At 36.0% G+C, this 21,161-nt stretch overlaps 1 protein-coding gene across 9 annotated transcripts in view; it reads right to left on the bottom strand.

Annotated features, from left to right (window-relative positions):
* Positions 1-1,635: 1,635 nt before the first annotated feature.
* The window catches only part of NFAT5 (nuclear factor of activated T cells 5), a 95,313-nt gene continuing 75,787 nt past the window's right edge, over positions 1,636-21,161 (bottom strand). For 7 of the 9 annotated variants that reach the window (XM_084861003.1, XM_084860997.1, XM_084861001.1 and 4 more), the window contains 8 exons: positions 20,454-20,588; positions 20,273-20,325; positions 17,315-17,447; positions 16,264-16,347; positions 14,964-15,106; positions 10,985-13,502; positions 10,120-10,363; positions 1,636-9,533 (listed from right to left, as the gene is read on the bottom strand). In XM_084861003.1, the coding sequence (XP_084717129.1) occupies positions 10,128-10,363; positions 10,985-13,502; positions 14,964-15,106; positions 16,264-16,347; positions 17,315-17,447; positions 20,273-20,325; positions 20,454-20,588 (3,302 nt within the window). In that variant the 3' untranslated portion in view covers positions 1,636-9,533; positions 10,120-10,127. The remainder of the gene's footprint in view (positions 9,534-10,119; positions 10,364-10,984; positions 13,503-14,963; positions 15,107-16,263; positions 16,348-17,314; positions 17,448-20,272; positions 20,326-20,453; positions 20,589-21,161) is intronic. The other 2 variants (XM_084860998.1, XM_084860996.1) reach the window with 1 other exon arrangement.

Raw genomic sequence — 21,161 nt, 5'->3', positions numbered from 1 at the left:
GTTAAATAGGTATAGGGGCCAAAATTCCACCCAAAGAAGGCAAACTCAAGAGCCTATGCTTTAAAATATCTGTAATAATAAAAGCGTAATATGCTAATTAGACTGGACACCCTTCCAGACTACCTTCCGGATGAAGCCGGGGCTTTAAGGGAAGCCTGTGCTGGAGCTGGGGTAAGGGAGGCCCACTCTTTGCATAAACTTCCGGCATCAGGCCTCTAGTTACATTATACTTCCTCAGTAAAAGCAGAGACAATGGTACCATGAAAGAGAGAGCAAGAGTAAGCAATCAATACCTCTTCCTCAGAACAAGACCATTCAGTGTCGCTGTTGAGACTGTAGCTGCTTTTGTACTGCTAGAGTTCCTGTTGTGTCACAAGCAGGATAAATGGCATTTCAGTTCTTATAGGTCTGATGATATGGCTGCGGAGAATTTGTTCCTTACAAGATGGCAGAGAGGTATTTTTACCAGCCTGGAGTAAAGCGGGACAACTACTTCCCTTGCTCTGGATACTGTGATTTGAATTACATGAACCAGGACTGCATCGGCTTTTCTGGTGGCCTCTGCAGTCTCATCTTCAGATTAGTCTTTTGCCCACATATGTTGTTTTTCTGGATCAAAGTATTTTTTTTCTAATATTTTTTTAAAAATTGATTTCAGAGAGGAAGGGAGAGGAAGAGAGAAGTACAGACATCAATGATCAGAGGGAATCATTGATTGGCTGCCTCCTGCATGTCAGACCAAGCCCACAACCCAGGCATGTGCTCTTGATTGGAATTGAACCTGGGACCTTTCTGTCCGCGGGCCGATGCTCTATCCACTGAGCCAAACTGGCTAGGGCTGGACCAAAGTATTTTTTTGATATTTAAATTTCATTTGGTTATTCTCTTATAACTGTTAAAGTCAATAGCCATAAGAATACAATTTTTAAACGTATTTTTAATGTTGGCAACATTGTTGAAATAAATTATTTTCTGATGTTTCTCTCTCATCGATGTTTCTCTCTATCCCTCTCTCTTCCTTTCTGTAAAAAAAATCAATAAAATATATTAAAATAAATAAATATATATATAGATTTGAGGGAGAAAGGGAAACATCGATTGGCTGCTTCCTGCACACCCCCTTCCGAGGATCAAGTCTGCAACCTGGGCAAGTGTCATGACTGAGAATTGAACTGGCAACCTCTAGACACATGGGACTGTGCTCAACCAATTGAGCCACATCAGCCAAGTCTTAATATTGTTCTTTAATTTGATTCATATCTCCCTATAGTCTAGTAGGTATACACATTATATTTTTTCTAATGTACATTAAAACATATACTATTTTTTAAAAAATGTTTCCCATGTATCACCTGAAATCATTTTGAGTGATGTTATATGTTATATTCTAATAAACACTAATTTAAGCATGAAACATTTAAACTCTGTAAAACAAACAAATTGATCACACTAAGCACTTTGTACACTAACAGTAGGCACAAAATAACTACTTGAAAATATGTCTATATTTCATACCTTTTCCTAATGATTTTATAATGTCAGCAAAATGGCATTCTGCTGCTCAAAAATGACATTTATGGATACGAGTTCGTCCACAAAGTTTGAGGAAAAAAGACAGTTACCCACTGCAAAATGAAAACTTTCAATTTTTTTTATTTTTGACTGCAGCTGTTTACAGAAATATAGTTGCGAGTATACAAATGTTCAATAGAAGCAAAATATCTTTTTAATATTTAACAAGTTATCACAGATAGCTAAAAACATAGATGCAAAAAAAATTCCCCCAGAGAACAAACTGAAAATATCTGTCAGTGCTCTGCAACCCCAACTATGAAAGCCACATACACAAAAATAGTCATTGTAGGACAATGGAAGAAGGCAGTTCAGTGGTTGATCAGTGTGCTCAAGCAAATAAAATTTAAATGGCAGAATGGTAGTTAAACCACTTGAGAATTGGTTAATGAAATACTTGTAATATATTTATTAAGAAGACGAAGTAAAAGGTGTCAAAAAATTAGCAACTACTTGGAGCTTATCAATTAGAAGTTAGGGAACAAGGTGAGAAGATACATTCATTAGATGAAAAGAAATTACCTGAATGTCATTGGAATCAGTTTGTAGTCCCTAAAGTCATAATCACTTCAGTGCAGGACAGTCTTTATTGGACACATTAGTCTGATTCCAATTCCATTCTCAAACATCTGAGATGGGGTGTGTGTGTGTGTATGTGTGTGTGTGCTGTCCTGAGGTTCATTAGCTAAAATAACAAGTGATCCCCATGAGCTATTCAAATCAGGCAAATTACTTCTGGGAGAAAAAAGAGCAGGGGTGATATGAGGCTTAAATATGGGCTTTTAAAAGAGATATTACAAGTTAAAGTCAAAGAGAATTATGGTAGAGTGTTTTGGGCACAGGAATACTATTAAGCAATCAAGTGGGGAGAAAGAGGAAAGGGAACAAGAAAGGAGGAATGTACTAGAGCATCTCCCAACAGTTTGCCTATGTATCTGCCAGCACCATAGTTTGTAGAGTAAGCCACTTACATTTCCACCGCTAGCATTAAGCAGTGTGATTTTTATAGAGTATAAAATTAGTTTTAGTTTGAAATGTGCATTTTTCTTTCATGAGTTAATTAATTGACTTGTAAACAGCGGGAGGAAGATTAGAACAATTACAGAGGTATTAAATTACACAGGAAGATGAAAATGAATGAATAAATCACTTGACTTGTGGTGGTTAGTTTATATTTACCATGGTGCATACATTGACAAGGGAGAAATGCCCAAATTATATAATGCATTACTGTCTTGTTTAAGATTTATTTTAGTAAATAATTATTGTCTGAAGCATAAATTCCAAGGATAGTTATAACTCTACTGCAGCAGTTCTCATCCTAAGCAAGCTACTTTTAAAGAATTTTCATGTATTAAAAAAAAAATTAAATAAGGTGCTTTGTTGATCTGGCCAACCATCTTGTTTAATATCTCAGATACAAATATAAATATAGGAATGACAATTTTGTTCTGAGAGTTGGCCTAGCCACACCGAAATTGTTGTCTGCTGGTAAAATAAGAGGCAATGAAAAAATAAAAGCTTGTATTATTACTGCCCACAATGTACCCATTTTATGCATAAACAGAACAATTTAGCACCTGTCAATTATATTACGATAGCTACTTAAATGTCATAACAACTAAAAGAAATATAAAACATTGCACCTATATCTTTAAATCAGTCACTTAATGTAAACTTTTTAGTAAGTGGTAGGAATATGACCAACTAGGTTAACTGAAATATCAATAACTAGACTAACTGCATATATACATAAAATATACTATAAGCAGTATGGAGAATAAGTTATCATTGCCAATAAAGGATTATGAATAACCAAGTCAAGATGAATTTACATAGAGAACAAAGTATAACTATCTATATGAGTAAGGAAAAACCAGCTTTCTGGATCTTATTGTAAATAGTTTATACCAATAGTTCTCAAACTTCACGCATGCACCAGAACCACCTGGAGGGTGTTAAAACAGACTGCTGAGCCCCACTCCAGAGTTTTTGATACAGAGTGTCTGGGAGAAGCCCAAAGAATTTGCATTTCTGACTAGTTCCCACGTGATACTGATGTTAGCTGGTAGGCTAAGGACATATTTTGAGAACCACTGGATTATACATATTATATATGTAGAAAACTATATACTGTAATGTTCTTATGTACATGACATAAAATATATAGGAAGAGGGCTGGGTTTAATTAACTCTCAAACATATTTTCTAAAATGATTTTCTGAAGTGTAATTATTTCCCCTTATAGTCAATTACATTTCAAAGTCTAAGTCCTACTATAATCATTTTAGAAAATATTCACATAACACTTATACTTAGTTACTGTCCAAAATAAAAAGGGACATAAATATTCTAAATAGATAAGATGTATTCATTAAGAAGAAATCATCACTATACAGCATTCTTGACTTCTTTGGAATGATTAAAGTGCATATTATCAATAGGGCATTAGGAATATTGCATAAATGTTTGCAGTCTTCAGTGTCACTAACAATCATGGAATACTCACATGAGGAAAGCAGTTCATCCCAAAGCTAATTCTATCCTGACCTGTCATTGATGGTCCTTTCTTCAGGCACCACAACCGTGATAAGGAGCTGGATGGAACATAGGCAAAATTAACAAAAACCAGAGGGTCACTCAATTCAGATCTTAGATCTGGATAAACTCCAATATAACTTCTTCATTTCTTTTAACACTGTCTTTCATAGGTAGATTACTGAGGCTCTGATGAGCAAGAAGTGCACTATAATTAATTAGTTGGCCCTGTCTAGTTAGAAAAACTGACATTACCAGATTTTATTTAAACTATGTGTTTGTGACTTGTTTTCACTCATCTAATTAAGGTCACAGAAGATGCTTTGAACACCTCCTGAAATTTAACTACACACATTTGTGTGCATGGAGTCTCACAGGTAGTAAAATTTTCATTAGCATTCAAGTAAGACCTATCATTAGTTGGCTGAGATGAAGACAAATTTAGTTAATTTATATAAAACCTAAATAGTATAATTCTGTAATCTTTTACTTACCCTCCCTCACAGGAATGATTCTGGTAATGTATCTTTTCTGTTACTCTTATGCAAAAAGAAGTTAGAAACTTATTAAGTTGTTTCCTGTGTTAAGAAAAAGAGCTATAAAAACCTTCCATATGGCACAACCCCTTATCGTGCCTTTCTATGGTTGCTGGATGGGATGCTGCCCAATTCATGAACTGCTTAATAAAACCAATTAGATCTTCAAAAAGAAAAGAAAGAAATGAAGAAAAGAGAATGACTACGTGGAAAAGTTCAAACTAGGACCTATTAAAATAATGTATTTTTGGCTATAGTGAAAAAGTACACTATCATCGTAAAAAACACTCTCTCATTTGATTTAGAGACTTATATTAATTTTAAAATGTCCAAAAGAGAAAGTAGAATAAAAATATAATTTCATTTATAAGTGAGGCTAGAATGGCATGAAAATCAATGGGGACTAAAGTAATTATAGCCCTGGGACAATTCACAAATTACATGGTAGGTATTATTTTGACATTTACTACATTAGGAACATTATCTCCACAATTTAGCTCTACTGATACAAATAAGCAGAGGAGAAAACCTTTTTATATATGTTATTAGATTTTACTAAACCACTTAGTAGGGTATATTCTCTAAATTATTATTCTAATAGAGCTGCTAAACTATTCAGTCTCTCTCTTTCATTAAGTCCTTCCCTGCATATAACCAAAGGCCTACAGCTATAACATGGTTGTCTTGGCTAGGGATTCAGCCTGTGGTCATGAAGCTAAGTAAAGCTCACAGGTCTTCATATAATTTTCAATTGATTAAAAAAATCAAGTAGGAAACAGATATTGGAACAGAAAATTTCACCAGAAAGATGAAAAATTCTCAAGTTACTTCTGGTGAATATTTTTAAGTCATATTGAATTTGAGACTATGACTTATTAATTAAAGCATCTAATTCTGTTCTTTAATTAGTGCTGAGTCTAAACAGATCTTACTTTTCCAAAACAAGCATCCAGAATGGCTTAGTTAAAAGGAATTATCTTAATTCTAGAGGAACTCAGCTGTAACTACTTTCTCATTTCCTTGGACACAACTTCCCCTTAGCAGATTAAATGAAGTTCTGATGGGCCTGAAATGCACATATAATAAAATTCCCAACTATAGCATATACAGTATTACAAAAAGGAAGAGAAAAAGGAGGAAGAAGAAGAGGAGGAGGAGGAGGAGGAGGAGGAGGAGGAGGAGGAGGAGGAGGAGGAGAAAGGGAGGACAAGAAAGGAAAAAAGAAAGGAAGGAGGGGAAAAAGAAAGGAAGGAGGGAAGAAAAGAATGAAGGTCCCTCAATAATACTGCTTCTATAACAAAGCCCTCTACAAGGCCTATTCTAGGGAGACTGGTGAAAACAGATTTGCATTGGCTAAATAACAACATGACTCTAACTACAAAGGTAACATGATAAAGCTCAGAAGCAAAATATGACTTCTAATTATCTTCTCCCATGTTGGTATGGATATATAATGAAATGACAGTGAGGAATAAAACACACACAAACACTAACACAGACAGAGATAAGCTCCAAGCATTAATGTGAGTTGCTAAAAGCAAGAACAATTGAATGGAATAATACAAAAGAATAAAATGTGGTTCATAACTTACTTAGGACCTTCTGCCATAAATAACTTGTAACAGTAATCTGGAAACTGTATTATTAGCACAAGTATCAACCACTGACCACTAAGCTAACTCTTCAATAAGAAGATAAATACTTTTGTAACCAAATTGTATATTCAGAATGCTGTACCTAACATTGACCTTTAGGGGTAAGGAACATTTAACGATGTTAAAAAAAAAAATAACAACAATATCATTATTGAATAAGAATATGGTAGCATAGCACAGCCCTTGTATAAATAACCACAAATTTTATGAAAATAAAAACTGGGTTTTCTGCTTCTGTCCAATCAAACCATTCAGGTGTATGTTCTGTTCTAAACTTAGATATTATAAAACAGAAAATTGGTCCCTGGTGACTTGGAATTGGCAATCAGCATTTTATAATGATAAACCTCTTGCTAAACAATAGAAATCAGCACACAGCCAGTCTTCTTGCCACCACTTCATCCATAGAGCAATGTTAACATTCTAATTAGAATTTGGTGAACAAATAGACTTCCCGAGTCTCCTGTATATCTCTTAGAAAAGAGTTCAGAAAATTCAGAAATAAACTTAGAGTATTTTATTTCTACTTATTTTTATACTTGCTGGATAAGCTTTCTGGCATTTGTTAACCCTCTGTAGTTGGAGTTTTACATTTTAAAACTGAAGCGCTGGATTGTGTGGCTGGCCTTTCTCCTAACCTGCACTATACTGAGTAATTTTTCTCGGTAAGGGTGGGGGGAGAAGAGATATCTTGAGGAAAATGCTTTCAGTTCAGAGAATTTATAAAGTAGCTCTTACAAGATGGGGAAAATGTTATTAAAATTACAAACATTTTTAGTGTCTTTATAAATAAAAAAGCATAGAACACAGAAAGCCAATTAATAATAATAACAATAATAAAATATTAAATATATAGTGAGCAAAGACTGAATGGCTCATTCTTGTGAAACACCATTTGACTCAACTGCCTAGATGGGTTTCCTTACTCTAACATTTTGCTGAGTATCCAGCAAACACACAGTAAGCTGCCTTTAGCCCACTAGGAACATCAAAGAACTGCCTGATGGAATGGCCACAGATAAACAGGTCATTTGTTTCAAAAGATACTTAAATACTCAATAAAGACATAACAAACCCCTCCCCCCCTCACTGTTATCAGACGCCACGTTGTGGTAGAACATCAGACAAACTCACAAATTTACCACAAAAATGTGTGGCAAAAAAGAATAGTTTATATATATGTATATATATAAATTTCTATATTTATGCCAATGTACTCACTCAGTACAAATAGCAAAATAGTATACCATTTCCTAAATACAAAATATAGCTTTCCAAAAAAATGAAACACACATTAGATATAAACCATCCAAAACTTGAACGATTGAAAACTGTATTCAAAATTAAATGACCCAGAGTAGGTCTCTTTCTGAAAAGTTCCCTTCATATCGGCAAGAAGCCTGTACTACTGAAAACGTAATTCAATGCCTCTCAATCAGAGAGAAAAAGGAAGGCTGGGAGTAATGGGAAGAATATATGAGTACAAAGAGAAGAAAAAAAAAATTAGACGAGCACATTCAAAGAACCAAGGAAGATCACACAAAAAAGGGGGAAAATCTGGCTGTATAAACAAAATCAAGACCACAATTCCACTAAGTTTAACTAAATGTATAGGATAGAAAACAACAACAACAAAAACAAATAGAAAAATAGCCTTCAACAAGCAATCAGTAGGCTATTTTTTGTACACTTAAAAAATAAATGAAACTGACAAGATACCAAAACATCTTATCTACGTATAGAAGCCACACACAATTTGGCCTTAAACTGTATTAACAGCTTTCTACATGCCAAAAGAAAAATAAAACATAAGCATGTGTCTAGACAACAGGTTGTAATGAGAAGCAAGCATCCCACGGGTGGTAAGAACACCCAAAACTGTATAACTGCTACAAATACAAGTTCTGGAGTGTGTTATTTTGCTGTCTATAGATGTAACACAAGTTAATTCTTCATTTTAAGTCATGATATGACCCTGTAAAGCCTAAGGCTTATGGGAACCATCAGATAGTGACCACTTCAAACTGTAAAGCACTGAGGTGACAAGTGAATTACACTCACTGCAGCTCACGGAGAAGTTATGCTTCAAGAAATTTTGCTTTGCCTTTTAAAAATTAAAATTTATACTGTTTCCCATTAGAGGGAAAAATTTGAAGACTTCAGAACAGCACCGTTCATGGAGAAAAATGCATTGTTTTTTGTTTCTCAGGAATCAGCTCTCCTCATTCCTGAAAATCAGCTCTCTTTACACCCCCTACCTGTGCTGCAGGACTAGCTAGGCTACCCCAGGTCTAAGTGGCCTTTCCTTTAAGATGCTACAGGGTCACAAAGCTAGGAATATTTTACCAATTGTCTAAAATAAAGTGAAAAGAAGGGGAATAATATAGATGAATATAAAAAGGGAACAACCAGCCCAAGACTAGGTTAAGAAAACAGATTTAAATTGGTGTCAATTTAAACTACTGCAGGAGGATATCGGAACATAATTTACCGTATTATCCCCTTCACTGTTTAAAGAGCAAGATAATTATTCTCCTATGTACTTATGGCTGAACTCCTTATCAGAAATACAGAGAATTTAACAGCAATCTGAAAAATAAAATCAATAGCACTCCAGCTGTTCCCAGTTGTGTGTTGTCTGCCTTTGTGATAAAGAAGCCTCTTATCTGTGTACAGCTTATTTATCAGAATGCTACCTCTCCAGTTTTCTACAAAAACTGAAAAAGGATTCCTTCACTTTGGCCAATAGCTGTGCTTTTTATAATGAAAAAAATCACAGCCTTAATTATTATCTGAATTTTCCTTTTTCAAAAGCTGCTATTTGACTAAAACAATGCAGGAAAGAAAATGACAAAGAACAAAAGTAAACATGACAATATGGATTATTTTCTAATAGCATTAATAACTGAGCAGTCCAGCTTTTAAATTTAAACTGTACTTTTAAATAGCCCCTAGGAAAATAGCAACAATTAATTCTGTCAGCTGGAAACTCAAGCAGATTCTCAGTCATCAGTGCTATTAGGAATAGAAAATATGAACATGTTAACGATGGTGGCTAATCACTGCAACAGGCAGCATAGGTGTGCTCTTTTGCAGCAAGAGTAAAATCTATCCATTTACTCAATCACAGTTTTTCATATCTCATTTTGTTTTTAAAGTAACAGTTCAATAATCCTCATGGAATCACAAGATCTCAGGACATCTTGGAATCAGGATTTTCTTCATGGAATTTCTAAAAAAAGAAAACATTTAATGTAACTCACTAGTGAGGGAAAGCATTTATAAAGTTTCTGTTACCCTGAATGATCCCAAAGTATATTACAATATTATAGATGACACTTCATAATATTTATACTTCCACAGTTTTCTGACTCAATATTTACTCCTTGAGGAAAGGAGAAATGAGACATTATCATATCTAATATATAATACATATATCATATTTTCTGTCATTTCAAGGCAAAGAAGTTTAAAGCCAGAAGATATGGCCAGTATTTTATTTTTTTAAATAGATTTTTATTGCTTCCAGAGAGGAAGGGAAAGTGAAAGAGAGATATAAACATCAACGATGAGAGAGAATCACCGACCGGCTGCCTCTTGCAGGCTGACACTCTATCCACTGAGCCAAACTGGCTAGGGCAGAATGCCCAGTATCAATATGACCATAAGCTATCACATATCGAGTAACTTATTCAAAGTAGCAAAAGTATCACCTGGCGAGTACACCATATTTACTTAGCCAAATCTGCTGGGAATAATAAATTCATTGATGCTTTTCAATTAAAAAAAAAAAAAAAAAGGAAAAATGCAATACTTACATATCCAGTTAAAAGGAGCCAGTCATGTTGTTCCCTTGGTTTTGCAATGAAACAAGCAAATCAATCTTTTCCATGTTCTGGTTGGTGTTCATAGAGGATGACAGTGGAGAATTCTCTGGCATTTGCTGAGAAAGAAGTGTTGTCACAGGTGGCTGGCCCTCATTTTGTGGTTGGCCTGGCTGACTTATGGCCATCAACTGATCTGGCAATGCAGCTGGTCCAGAAGTTAAAAGCTGATTACAGTCTGCAGAGACATTTTAAATAGAGAAGCTGATTAGTTACTTGCTCTTAAGATTCATAGAAGATATGAATTAGTTGCTGGGGATAAGTCATTATGGTGTCCACTCAGCATAGAACTAAAAGTGAGGCACCTAACCCCCCTCCCCCCCAAAAAAAGTACTGATATTCATCTTTGGTTTCCTCTTAGCAGTATACAAACACAACTTTGTCTAGTTATCATCTCAAGTCCTATATAATTTCCTTGGTACATAAACATTAAAGATGGGTTTCTACCTCCTTGGAAACTACTTAAATTGGCTGAGATTTTCTGTCATTCTTTATTTTCCTTTCAAGTTCATAGGTTAAAGTGGCAAACACATACACTACCACATTTAATCCTCCCAATATCCTTGTCAAGTATGTAATATTACCACCATTTTAGATGTGCAAACTGAAGTTCATGCCAGTCAAATAACTTGTCTAAGATCTCACAGTCTATTCCTGGTATAATTGGGACTTGAACTCAGTTCTGACAAACTATAATCCATGTTGTTAAAACCACTGTGCTTTGCTTCCTTCTAATAATAATAATACTTTGACCATTTAAACCAATAAATTTAAGAAATGAGAAATTAGAATTTCTTACTATTTTGAATGCCAAATAAGAACATTCCTGAAGTCTGCTGAGATGAGCCAGGAGAATTTTGTAGTTGGTTCATTGTGCCTCCTGTAGTGTTGTGAAATAAAGTAGCCTGTGGTTGAGGTGAAGATGTGGCTCCTTGGATTCCAGGCATGTTGTTCTGAGGGGAATAAAGAGGAGACTGTTGCATCTCTTGTTGGTTTATACTGGTCTGCAATGCAGACATGGATGCTGGAGAGAGGAAAAGAGTTACTTGCTGCTCTTGAGAACTGGGTGACCCCTGGACCAGTTGCATCTGAGAAGAGCTATGGAACAAGGATGTCTGTGACGATTCAGACTGGGTAGGACCTGGGTTTTGAAGTGAGGAAACTGTGGGCTGGTTCTGAAATTGCATGGGCTGTTGTTGCTCTTGATTCATTGTGGCCATATTATTTTGTTGGTGAAATATTGACTGGTTCTGTTGCTCCTGATTAGCCATTGGATTTTGACTTGGGTTGAATATCATGTTTGGTGGTGGTGGTTTTTGAGATGCCATTGTAGCCATGGTGTTCTGATTACTGAATAAAATGTTCTGTTGTTGCTGCTGCTGTTGCTGTTGCTGCTGTTGCTGTTGCTGCTGCTGCTGCTGCTGCTCCTGGGATGGGGAGTTACTCTGGATGGCAACTATTGAGTGCTGTGCCTGGAAGATTGTCCCTTGTTGGTTTTGAGGCATTGGATTAGGAGGAAGGGAGCCCAGGGATACCTGAGGCTGAAATAGACCTTGCTGGGAGGATTGTGCCTGTTCTTGGGCAAGCATAGGGGTCTGAATGTGTGATATTGGAGGCTGCTGTTGGAAAGCAGTTTGCTGCTCAGTGTTTGACGTTGACTGAAGTGGAGAAATTGAGTTCTGAGCTGCAAAAAATGAAATCTGTTCTTCCTGGGCTACTGCGTTAGCTTGAAGATTATTCATTGGACTTTGGGAAAGAAATATGTTGGCTGACTGCTGATCTTGAGGAACGTTAGAGCTCTGTAGCACAGCCATGGTACTTTGAGAGTGAAACATTGGAGGCTGCATCTGTTCAGTGGAGGTTGTAGAAGTCTGACTGTGAACAATAGGACTTGAGCTGTGGAAAATAGAACCTTGAGTTTCCTGTGAAAGGTTCTGAGCATCAGCAATAGGATTTTGAGGATGAAAAAGCTGAGCCTGTGAATGAGAAGGCTGCTGCAAAAAATTCCCAGATTGGAGTGACATCATCTCATTACCTTGCTGGAATAAACCATTACCTTGTTGCTGGGCACCACTATTCTGAACACTCATCATACTTTTCGTAGATGAAAAAAGGTTAACTTGAGGTTGATTGTCCCCACTATGTTGCATTTGGACAATGGTCTGAAAGACACTATTCTGCATCTGTTTTGCTTGTGTGCCCGTTTCCTCTGCATCTCCTGAACTTGACGTTTGAAACATGGTAGTGCCAGGGGTTGCAACCTGCTGTGTGGTGGTTGTATTAGTTTCATTTCCAGAAACTGTAGGAGGAGAAGAAAACAATTCACATTGCATTTGCATGTCCTCATTGGTAGTTAATGCACTCATCATATGAGGAGTCTGCTGGTAAACTGGAGACTGCTGAAGATTTCCATTTGCTGAAGCAGTTGAAGAAAATAATTCTGACTGAATCTGGGCCTGGCAGATACTCTGTTGCATCTCCATCACCATTGCAGCTGATGATTCCATCACCTGCTGTTGCTGTTGCTGTTGCTGTTGCTGATTAGATAACGTGTTTTCAGACTGTGAGTGAACACTTTCAGCTCTTCCAGCTATTAAATTATCTGGTCTGGTATGGACTGCTGGTTCTGCCTGGGAAAACATTCCAGGGCTTACACTATTTTGAATTTGACTGACTTGTTGAAAAATGTCTGCACTAAGCTGTTCTGGAACATTCTCATTACCATCTGGAGTAGAAAACAAAACTGAAGATAACTGTTGTTGTGCCTCTAAAACTTGTTGTGCCTCTAAAACCAAGTCAACATTTCCACTGCTGCCACTAGCAGTAGTGCCGCTAAAATTTCCTGCTTGCAACTGCTGAATCGTGTTCTGTATCTGACTCACACTACTTGGTGATGGGAACATACTTGATGAAATCTGCTGCTGTAAAGTCTGTGCTTGTTCTTGTAGTGGTGACTGCTGCTGTTGCTGTGATGCTTCAGTCAGGTGTGACAAATTAATCACAGTTCCATCTGACTGCAATACCTCTCTAGATTGAGCTTCTCTTGTCTGAAACTGTGTGGCCTGCTGCAGTAGTGCATCACTGTTAGGCAGCTGACTAGAAGCAGAAACTGTTGGAAAGGTACCAGGCTGTGAAATGTCCTGTGTTTGGATAGTTGTCAGGGTTTCTGGATTGTATGCCTTGGGCTGAATCTGCTGCTGCTTTTCATTTTCAGAGGGTAAATGAGAAGATGATGATGATGATGGAAAAGAGCCATTTCCTGTTATGTTAGAGATATTTTCCAATGTTTGTTGAGTTGGTCCAACTGTCTTCGTAGTCTGAAAATAAAAATCCCCAGATAATATTAATTAATAACCATTAAATGAGCTCATATAATACTTCAAAAATTAATATTAGTCTAAAAACATATGCATATGCAGGACCAATTTTCCACTCTATATTATTTGGAAAATAGGTATAAGACTATGATTTTTGGTGATACATGTCTGATTATCTAAAGAGTATTTTTAAAATCCTATATAATAAAACCACAATATGCTATCTGATTGTCCATTCAATCAAAGTGTAATATCCTAATGATATGTAAAGCCTCTCAACTGCTCGCTATGACATGCACTGACCACCAGGGGGCAGAAAGTCAACCTGTTGACCAGTGGCTATAATGTGCACTGATTACCAGGGGGCAGACGCACCTACCAGTATGTTGGCTTGCTGCTGGGGTCCAGCTGATCAGAACTGAGTGATATGGGCCAGACACACTCTGGAGCCCTCGCATAGTCCCTTCCTGGCTGGCCAACCTCCCTTGTTCCTCCCCTGCCCTGATTGTGCACCAGTGGGGTCCCTGCACCCTCTCCATTCTGGGACCCCTCAGGGGATGTCGGAGATCCAGTTTCAGCCTGATCCTGCAGGCCAAGATGAGGGACCCCATTGGTGCAGGAATTAATGCACCAGGCCTCTACTATGTATTATAAACAAAGATAGTCAAAGAAGGAAGTAAAAGAATCAACTGCCCAGCCAGCATGGCTCAGTGACTGAGCATTGACTTAGGAATCAGGAGGTCATGGTTTGATTCCCAGTCAGGGCACATGCTTGGGTTACAGGCTTGATTCTCAGTGTGGGGTGTGCAGGAGGCAGCCAATCAATGATTCTCTCTTATCACGGATGTTTTTCTCTCTTCCTCTCTGAAATCAATTAAATACACACACACACACACACACACACACACACACACACACACATATATATATATATATACACATACATACATACATACATACATACATATATAGTAATAAGCTGTTGATATGCTCAGGACAGTTAAAAACATTAATTCTATGGTTCATGAATTAATAGCATGCAAAAAAATATTCCCATTTTGTGGTTTACTGGTAACATTATAAGAGGAAAACAAGGGAAAAAGGGAAAGGGAGTTACAGGAAGAGTGGGAAAGAAAAGGAAATAAAAATGTCTCTAATTTTAAAAATACTAACCAGTACTTTCATTAACACCCTTCATCCCATAGGTCTAGCTAACACAGTAATTCTTCTTCCTTGTAAAAAATACTGGAAGTCACTTTAAAGCAGGCTATTTTATTGGAGTATAAAGGCACTTACTCTGAAAAGCAAAATTAATTAAGTGCGAAGAAAAACAAATGTGAAAGAAACAGAAAAGTAAAAAGCATAAACATGAGAAAAAGAAATCAAACCACTTAAAATATAAAACGTAATTTTTATATTTAAGGTTAAGATGGAGGACACTTGTCAATGTGGCTGGCTTACCTTAAAAATCGGTCTTTTTTCTGCTGTCACTTCCATTGGAGTAACATCTTCACTCTTAATCATATTGCTTGATATGAGTGGAGTGATCAGAGCATTAGGAAGAATATTTACCTTTTCTAAGTTACATCCAGTAGTTTTTATAGCTGCACACATAGACACACACACAAAAACAAGAAAAAAAAAGCTTAAAACCACTATAGTCACCAACTATAATATTTCATTTTATACTGTAATGACTATTAGCCATGATTTAAAAGTCCATTATTTAAAATGTTATATAGCATGAGATACAAAACTGGCACGTTATATATATGAAAGCTAAATTTTACTACTGACAATAGAAAAAAAAGCTACCATATTGGATAAAATTAAGCATTGACTTAGGAATATGGGCCAGACACACTCTGGAGCCCTCGCATAGTCCCTTCCTGGCTATGTAAATATTTTAAATGTAAATATTTTTAATTTTATAATTTAATTTTATGTAACTCATGAATTTCATGGCAGAAAAATGTAAGTAAAAGCTAGGATTATAATAAACCAATGGCCATTACATAATTGACATATTCATTTATAATGGCACAAAAGTATCACTGAGTATCATAGTTGTTTTAGAAACCTGAGAAAGAATCTGTCACATAACATCCTGAAGATATAACTTTGTTATCCCTGGGGATTGGCAGAGAAGTAAATAAAAACGTCAGAAGAAAGATCCTAAAGCAACTTTTTCAAATGTTGATAGTTCATATTTTGGTCTCTTTAGTTTCAATGTCAAGTACTAATCTTATTGGTAGAAAATTTTGTACATACATATTGTACTTTGCATATACTTTTAAGATTTTTAATATTGGGAATGGAAAAAAAAAACCACAAAAAACCTCCACTCCAACATGTAAAAAAAAATTGTTTACATGCCGAAACCGGTTTGGCTCAGTGGTAGAGCGTCGGTCTGCAGACTGTAAAGGTCCCAGGTTCGATTCCGGTCAAGGGCATGTACGTAGGTTGCGGGCACATCCCCAGAAGGGGGTGTGCAAGAGGCAGCTGGTCAATGTTTTCTCATCAACGTTTCTAGCTCTCTATCTCTCTCCCTTCCTCTCTGTAAAAAATCAATAAAATATATATTTTTAAAAATTGTTTACATGATGAAGGGAAATATCAAGTTGGGAAACAAATCTCTGCATTCAGTAAAAAACAAATATTTATTTTACAGTATAGAAGAGACCCTGCTAAGTGTTCCAAGTACATAAGAGAAAACAAAATCTTAGTTTGCTAGGGAAATATATAAGAATCAACTTAGTACCTTTCATGGCCTCTTCAAAAGAGCAAGGTCGTGCTGGACTAGATATTTCCTTCTTCACATTTATATTCAAAGCACCAGCTGCTACTATTAAAAAAAGAAGAAAGGATTAATGCTCTAACCCTAACTGAGCTACCCAGCCAGGGTAGATCTTGTACATTTTTAACATTTCAATTGTTCTTATTGCTCTGGTTTCTAAAGCATCTATTTTGCATAAATGCTTAAAATTATACTTAAAATATTTATTCACCAGCAGTCTTTGGTATTTTTGATTACACAGATTAGAAAATGTTACAGGCACTTAACTCCATTTGTGATTCTTATCACTTATGGTTCTAAGCAAGCTCTTATCTCTCCCAAAAGGCAATCCGGTAAGCTAGCTAAACTATTAGCAGTTTCCCAAAGTTGTCACTTTTCATTTTTCTGCAGACTAGAGAAACTCAATGAATGTTAATTCTTATTAAAGAGTAAGCTGTATGATAATTCTGGAGAGTCTGACTTCAGAGCATTCCTAACTTTTCTTTCTTTTTCAAAAGCCAGGCTCTTTTTTATTTTTTATTTTTTTTTTTATGTTTTATTGATTTTTTAGAGAGAGGGAGGGGGATAGAGAGCTAGAAACATTGATGAGAGAGAAACATCGATCAGCTGCCTCCTTCACACCCCCCACAGGGGATATGCCCACAACCAAGGTACATGACCTTGACTGGAATCGAGCCTGGGACCTTTCAGTCCGCAGACCGATGCTCTATCCACTGAGCCAAACCGGTTTTGGCTTTTTTTAATTTATTTTTTATTTTTTTTATTCTCTCTCTTTTTTTTTTTTTTAAATTAATTTCAGAGAAAGGAAGAGGGAGAGAGAGAGAGAGAGAGACAGAAACATCAATAATGAAAGAGAATCATTGATTGGTTGTCTCCTAGACGCTTCCTACTGTGGATCCAACCCCACAACTTGAGTTGGCTGATCTTCATATCTTTCCAAAGTACCAGAAATTAAACATTCATTTTAGTTCAGACTCTTTTTTTTTTTTTTTTTTTTTTTTTTTTTTTAACATACCTGGGTCTGGAGTGTAAGTGAATGGTTGAACATCATGAGATCTTCCAGCATTGGTCACTACATATATTCCCACCGATACTGGCAAAGTTATATGTTGGTCATGATATGGGGGAACCTTCACAATAAGATGATTCTAATTGAAAGAAAATTACAAGAGTCAGAAAAGAAGCAATATTTAAATAACAATTTTGAAATAAAAATTCTAATTAAGTACATTTCCTTTTAGCTATAAAGGTCAAAAGTCTGACTAGAAAAATTATTTTAAAACTTAGGTTCATAGACATCAGGATATTAATCTTTAAAAAAAACACATTTTATTGTGTTTTTTTTTTGTTTTTTAACAGAGTGGAAGGTAAGAGGGACAGACAGAAACATCGATCAGCTGCCTCCTGCAAACTCTCTAGTGGGTATGTGCCTGCAACCAAGGTACATGCCCTTGACCGGAATCGAACCTGGGACCCTTCAGTCCGCAGGCCGAAGCTCTATCCACTAGCCAAATTGGTTAGGGCCAGGATATTAATCTTAAAACTATTTTTAAGATAAAATCCAAATGTTTTATAATGACTAACAAGGTTCCTGCCCTGACAACTTTCTTTTATTCTCATCCTCCCCAGATTGTTTATATTCTAGGCATACTGACCTTCTCAGTCCATTTTTTTTAACATACAAAATTCACTTTTACCTCAGAGCCTTTACAACTTGCTGTTCTCTCTCTATTCTTCCTTCACCTCTTAAAATGGCTAGTTCCTTACCCATTTTTAGGAATTATTCAAATGTTACCTCCTTGGAGAAGCGATCTCTGACCATCCTTTTAAAAGTGACATCCCTCTCAGTCCTAATCACATACTCTTGTTTCTTTCTAAATTAGCACTTATTACTACCTGAAATTACTGTGATGATGTGTTTTTTTTTTTTCCCTCTCTCCAACCTCAAGAATGTAAGGTTCATGAGAACATAGGATGTTCTGTCTTCATTCTACGTATTTATCCTGTTAAGCACTTTACACAAGAATTACACAAATATATTTGCTGAATAAAAGAACGAGTACATTTTGAGAAAAAAACTATGCCCACCAAGCCCAGTATCAGTTACCATGTTTTATACAACCTTAGTTGAGGTGTACTTTACAAGGCGGTTCACTGCTTCCTAATCACTTAGCGAAATAGTCCTCAGTTTACCCAAACTAAGTCAAATTTACCCTTATTTAACCAAATAAAGTTCAGTCTACCATGATCCTGGAAATTCAAAGTTTTTTTTTTTTTTTTTTTTTTTTTTTTTTGTCAGAATAGTGGCAGAAACATCCTTATAAGAAAAGGAGAGTTCACAAATGCTTCGCCAACTGTTACTCAAGGTTGCCACATCTTCTTGGAAGATACTGTGAACCACTTGGTCGTATTTTCTTCTTCCCCGGTACAATATAGTAATGGGAAGGAGCATCAAGGGATGGTGATTATACTTTTGTGCAGAGGATGAGATATGCAGGAGGCAAATGATGACAGCTAAGGGCGAAGTGAATTTGATTACTTTTTTTTACTTTCTAAGATTTTTCTTAAACCACAGAAGAATAAAAATGAATAAGATACTCCCAGGTGGGGGTCGGTGGGAGTAAGGGGGAGAGATCAACCAAGGGATTTGTGTGCATGCATATGAGCCTAATCAATGGACACAGACAACAGGGGGGTGGGGTATTAGTGGAGGGTGGGGGGTAATGGGAGAATAAAGACACATATGTTAAAAATATATATATATATATATATATATATATATATGACACAAAAGAATTACAAACTTTTGTTTTAATATTTTTGATAAATTGGATATTGATTCTCAATTTCTTGCCTCTTTTAGCTCTCTGCTAGCTTTCATGTGCTCTTTTCTATTCCTATCAGCATCTGATGCTATATTTTAGGCTTTGAGTATTTTACACAGTAGTATGTTCCTGCATCTCCATTCTCTATGATCTATATCTAAACTTACTACAATTTTTCGAGTCTTCTATCTGATTTGCATATAAATTTGCCCTTCTCTTCTGTTGTCTCAACACCTGAGTTTGCTCCTATTTGCTATACATACTAATTCTTAAGTTATTTCTTTCTTATTTTCAGGCTCTTTTTTCTTATTATATAAAAACAATACATAGTGAGTGCCTGCAAATACACTCTTTAATACAAGTGTAACAAATTGTTCTTCTGAATGCAAAAAGGTAACAAACATAAAAACACTTGGAACTCAATAAATAAATTTTCTTTGATTTAACTAATAGTAGGTTAAGATAATCCAAATCGCCAGCACAAATAAATATTAAGAAATAAACGTTTCAACTACAAAAAAAATCCCATTTACCAATGCACCAAAAAAATTAAGATTTCTAGAAATAAACTTAACTAAAGAAGTAAAAGACCTGTACTCGGAAAACCACAGGACACTGAAAAAAGATAGAGGAAGACATAAACAAATGGAAGACATACTATGTTCATGGATTGACAGAATCAAGATCATTAAAGTATCCATACTACCTAAAGCAATCTATAGATTCAGTGCAATACCTATTAAAATACCAATGGTATATTTCAAAGATCTAGAACAAACTCTCCAAAAATCCATCTGGAATAAAAAAAAAAGAGAGAGAGACCCCAAATAGCCAGAGCAATCCTGAGAAAGAAAACAAAGAAAATAAAGAAAACATTTAATCTTTTGATTCAGTAAATTTTGAAACAAAACTGAATTTCTCAGAGAGTAAACAATCAAACTATAAAAAGTCTTAAATTAGCCCTGGGGGTGTGGCTCAGTAGTTGAGCAATGAACTCTGAACCAGGATTACTGGCTGCAGGGTGGATTCCCAGCGGGGGTCATGCAGAAGGCAGCCAATGGATGATTCGCTCTCATTGTTAATGTTTCTATGTCTCCCACCCCTCTGAAATCAACAAAATATTTTTTAAAAGTCTTAAAATGAAATACCTGATGAAATAATTCCATGTCGATTTCAGCTTCTGATTTCCAAGAGTTTTCATCTGATTGAAACAAAAACAGTTATTTACTTTATTTTATTTTATTTTTTTACTTTGTAGCTATGACTATAGCTTTACAACAAAGTGAAACATGCAACAATCTCTATGTCAGTGAAATTATGTCTACTTACCAGAAACATTTTCTTGGAAAATCACTTTAGTTCCTTTCAGAAAGTTCTTGCCAATTAAAAATACTTCTTCCTCTCCTTTCACTGAACAACTATGCAAGCTCTTCTTTAAGATTTCTGGCACTCCTGCTGGCTGAGCTGTGAATATACATAAGCATTCCATAAAAAGAACCACCAACACATTTCTTATCTAAAATCAACCCTCAATTATCTAGTTCTAGAAGTTGTCTTTATTAACCTCTAAATTAACTTCCTTTATTTTATTTTATTTTATTTTTTTTTATTTGAGCAACCAATATTTATTGCATTTAGTTAACTGACTTTTTTAGGATAATTACAATCTTATTACTTTGATTCAGAATGTGAAATTTAACTTCCTTTATTTTAAACTTTACTTTTACCCTAACAGAGAACAACAAAAAAACCCCAGAAAAGTCCTGGTGCACAAAATTTGTGCAGTGTGTGTGTGTGTGTGTGTGTGTGTGTGTGTGTGTGTGTGTTTGAGAGAGAGAGAGAGAGAGAGAGAGAGAGAGAGAGAGAGAGCGTGAGCGAGCGCGTGCGCGCCCGGCCTGTACCCTTCTCGCAATCCAGGACCACTGGCTCCTAACTACTTGCCTGCCTACCTGATCGTCCTTAACTGCCTCTGCCTTGGCCCCCACCATGTGGCTTCGCCTGGAAGGACATCTGGAATGATGTCAGGAAGGTCGTTTG

The sequence above is a fragment of the Pipistrellus hanaki genome (genome assembly GCF_964339955.1).
Source record: "Pipistrellus hanaki genome assembly, chromosome: 15".
NCBI classification, from domain to species: Eukaryota; Metazoa; Chordata; class Mammalia; order Chiroptera; family Vespertilionidae; genus Pipistrellus; species Pipistrellus hanaki.
This window is presented reverse-complemented; position numbering and strand designations above follow the sequence as displayed.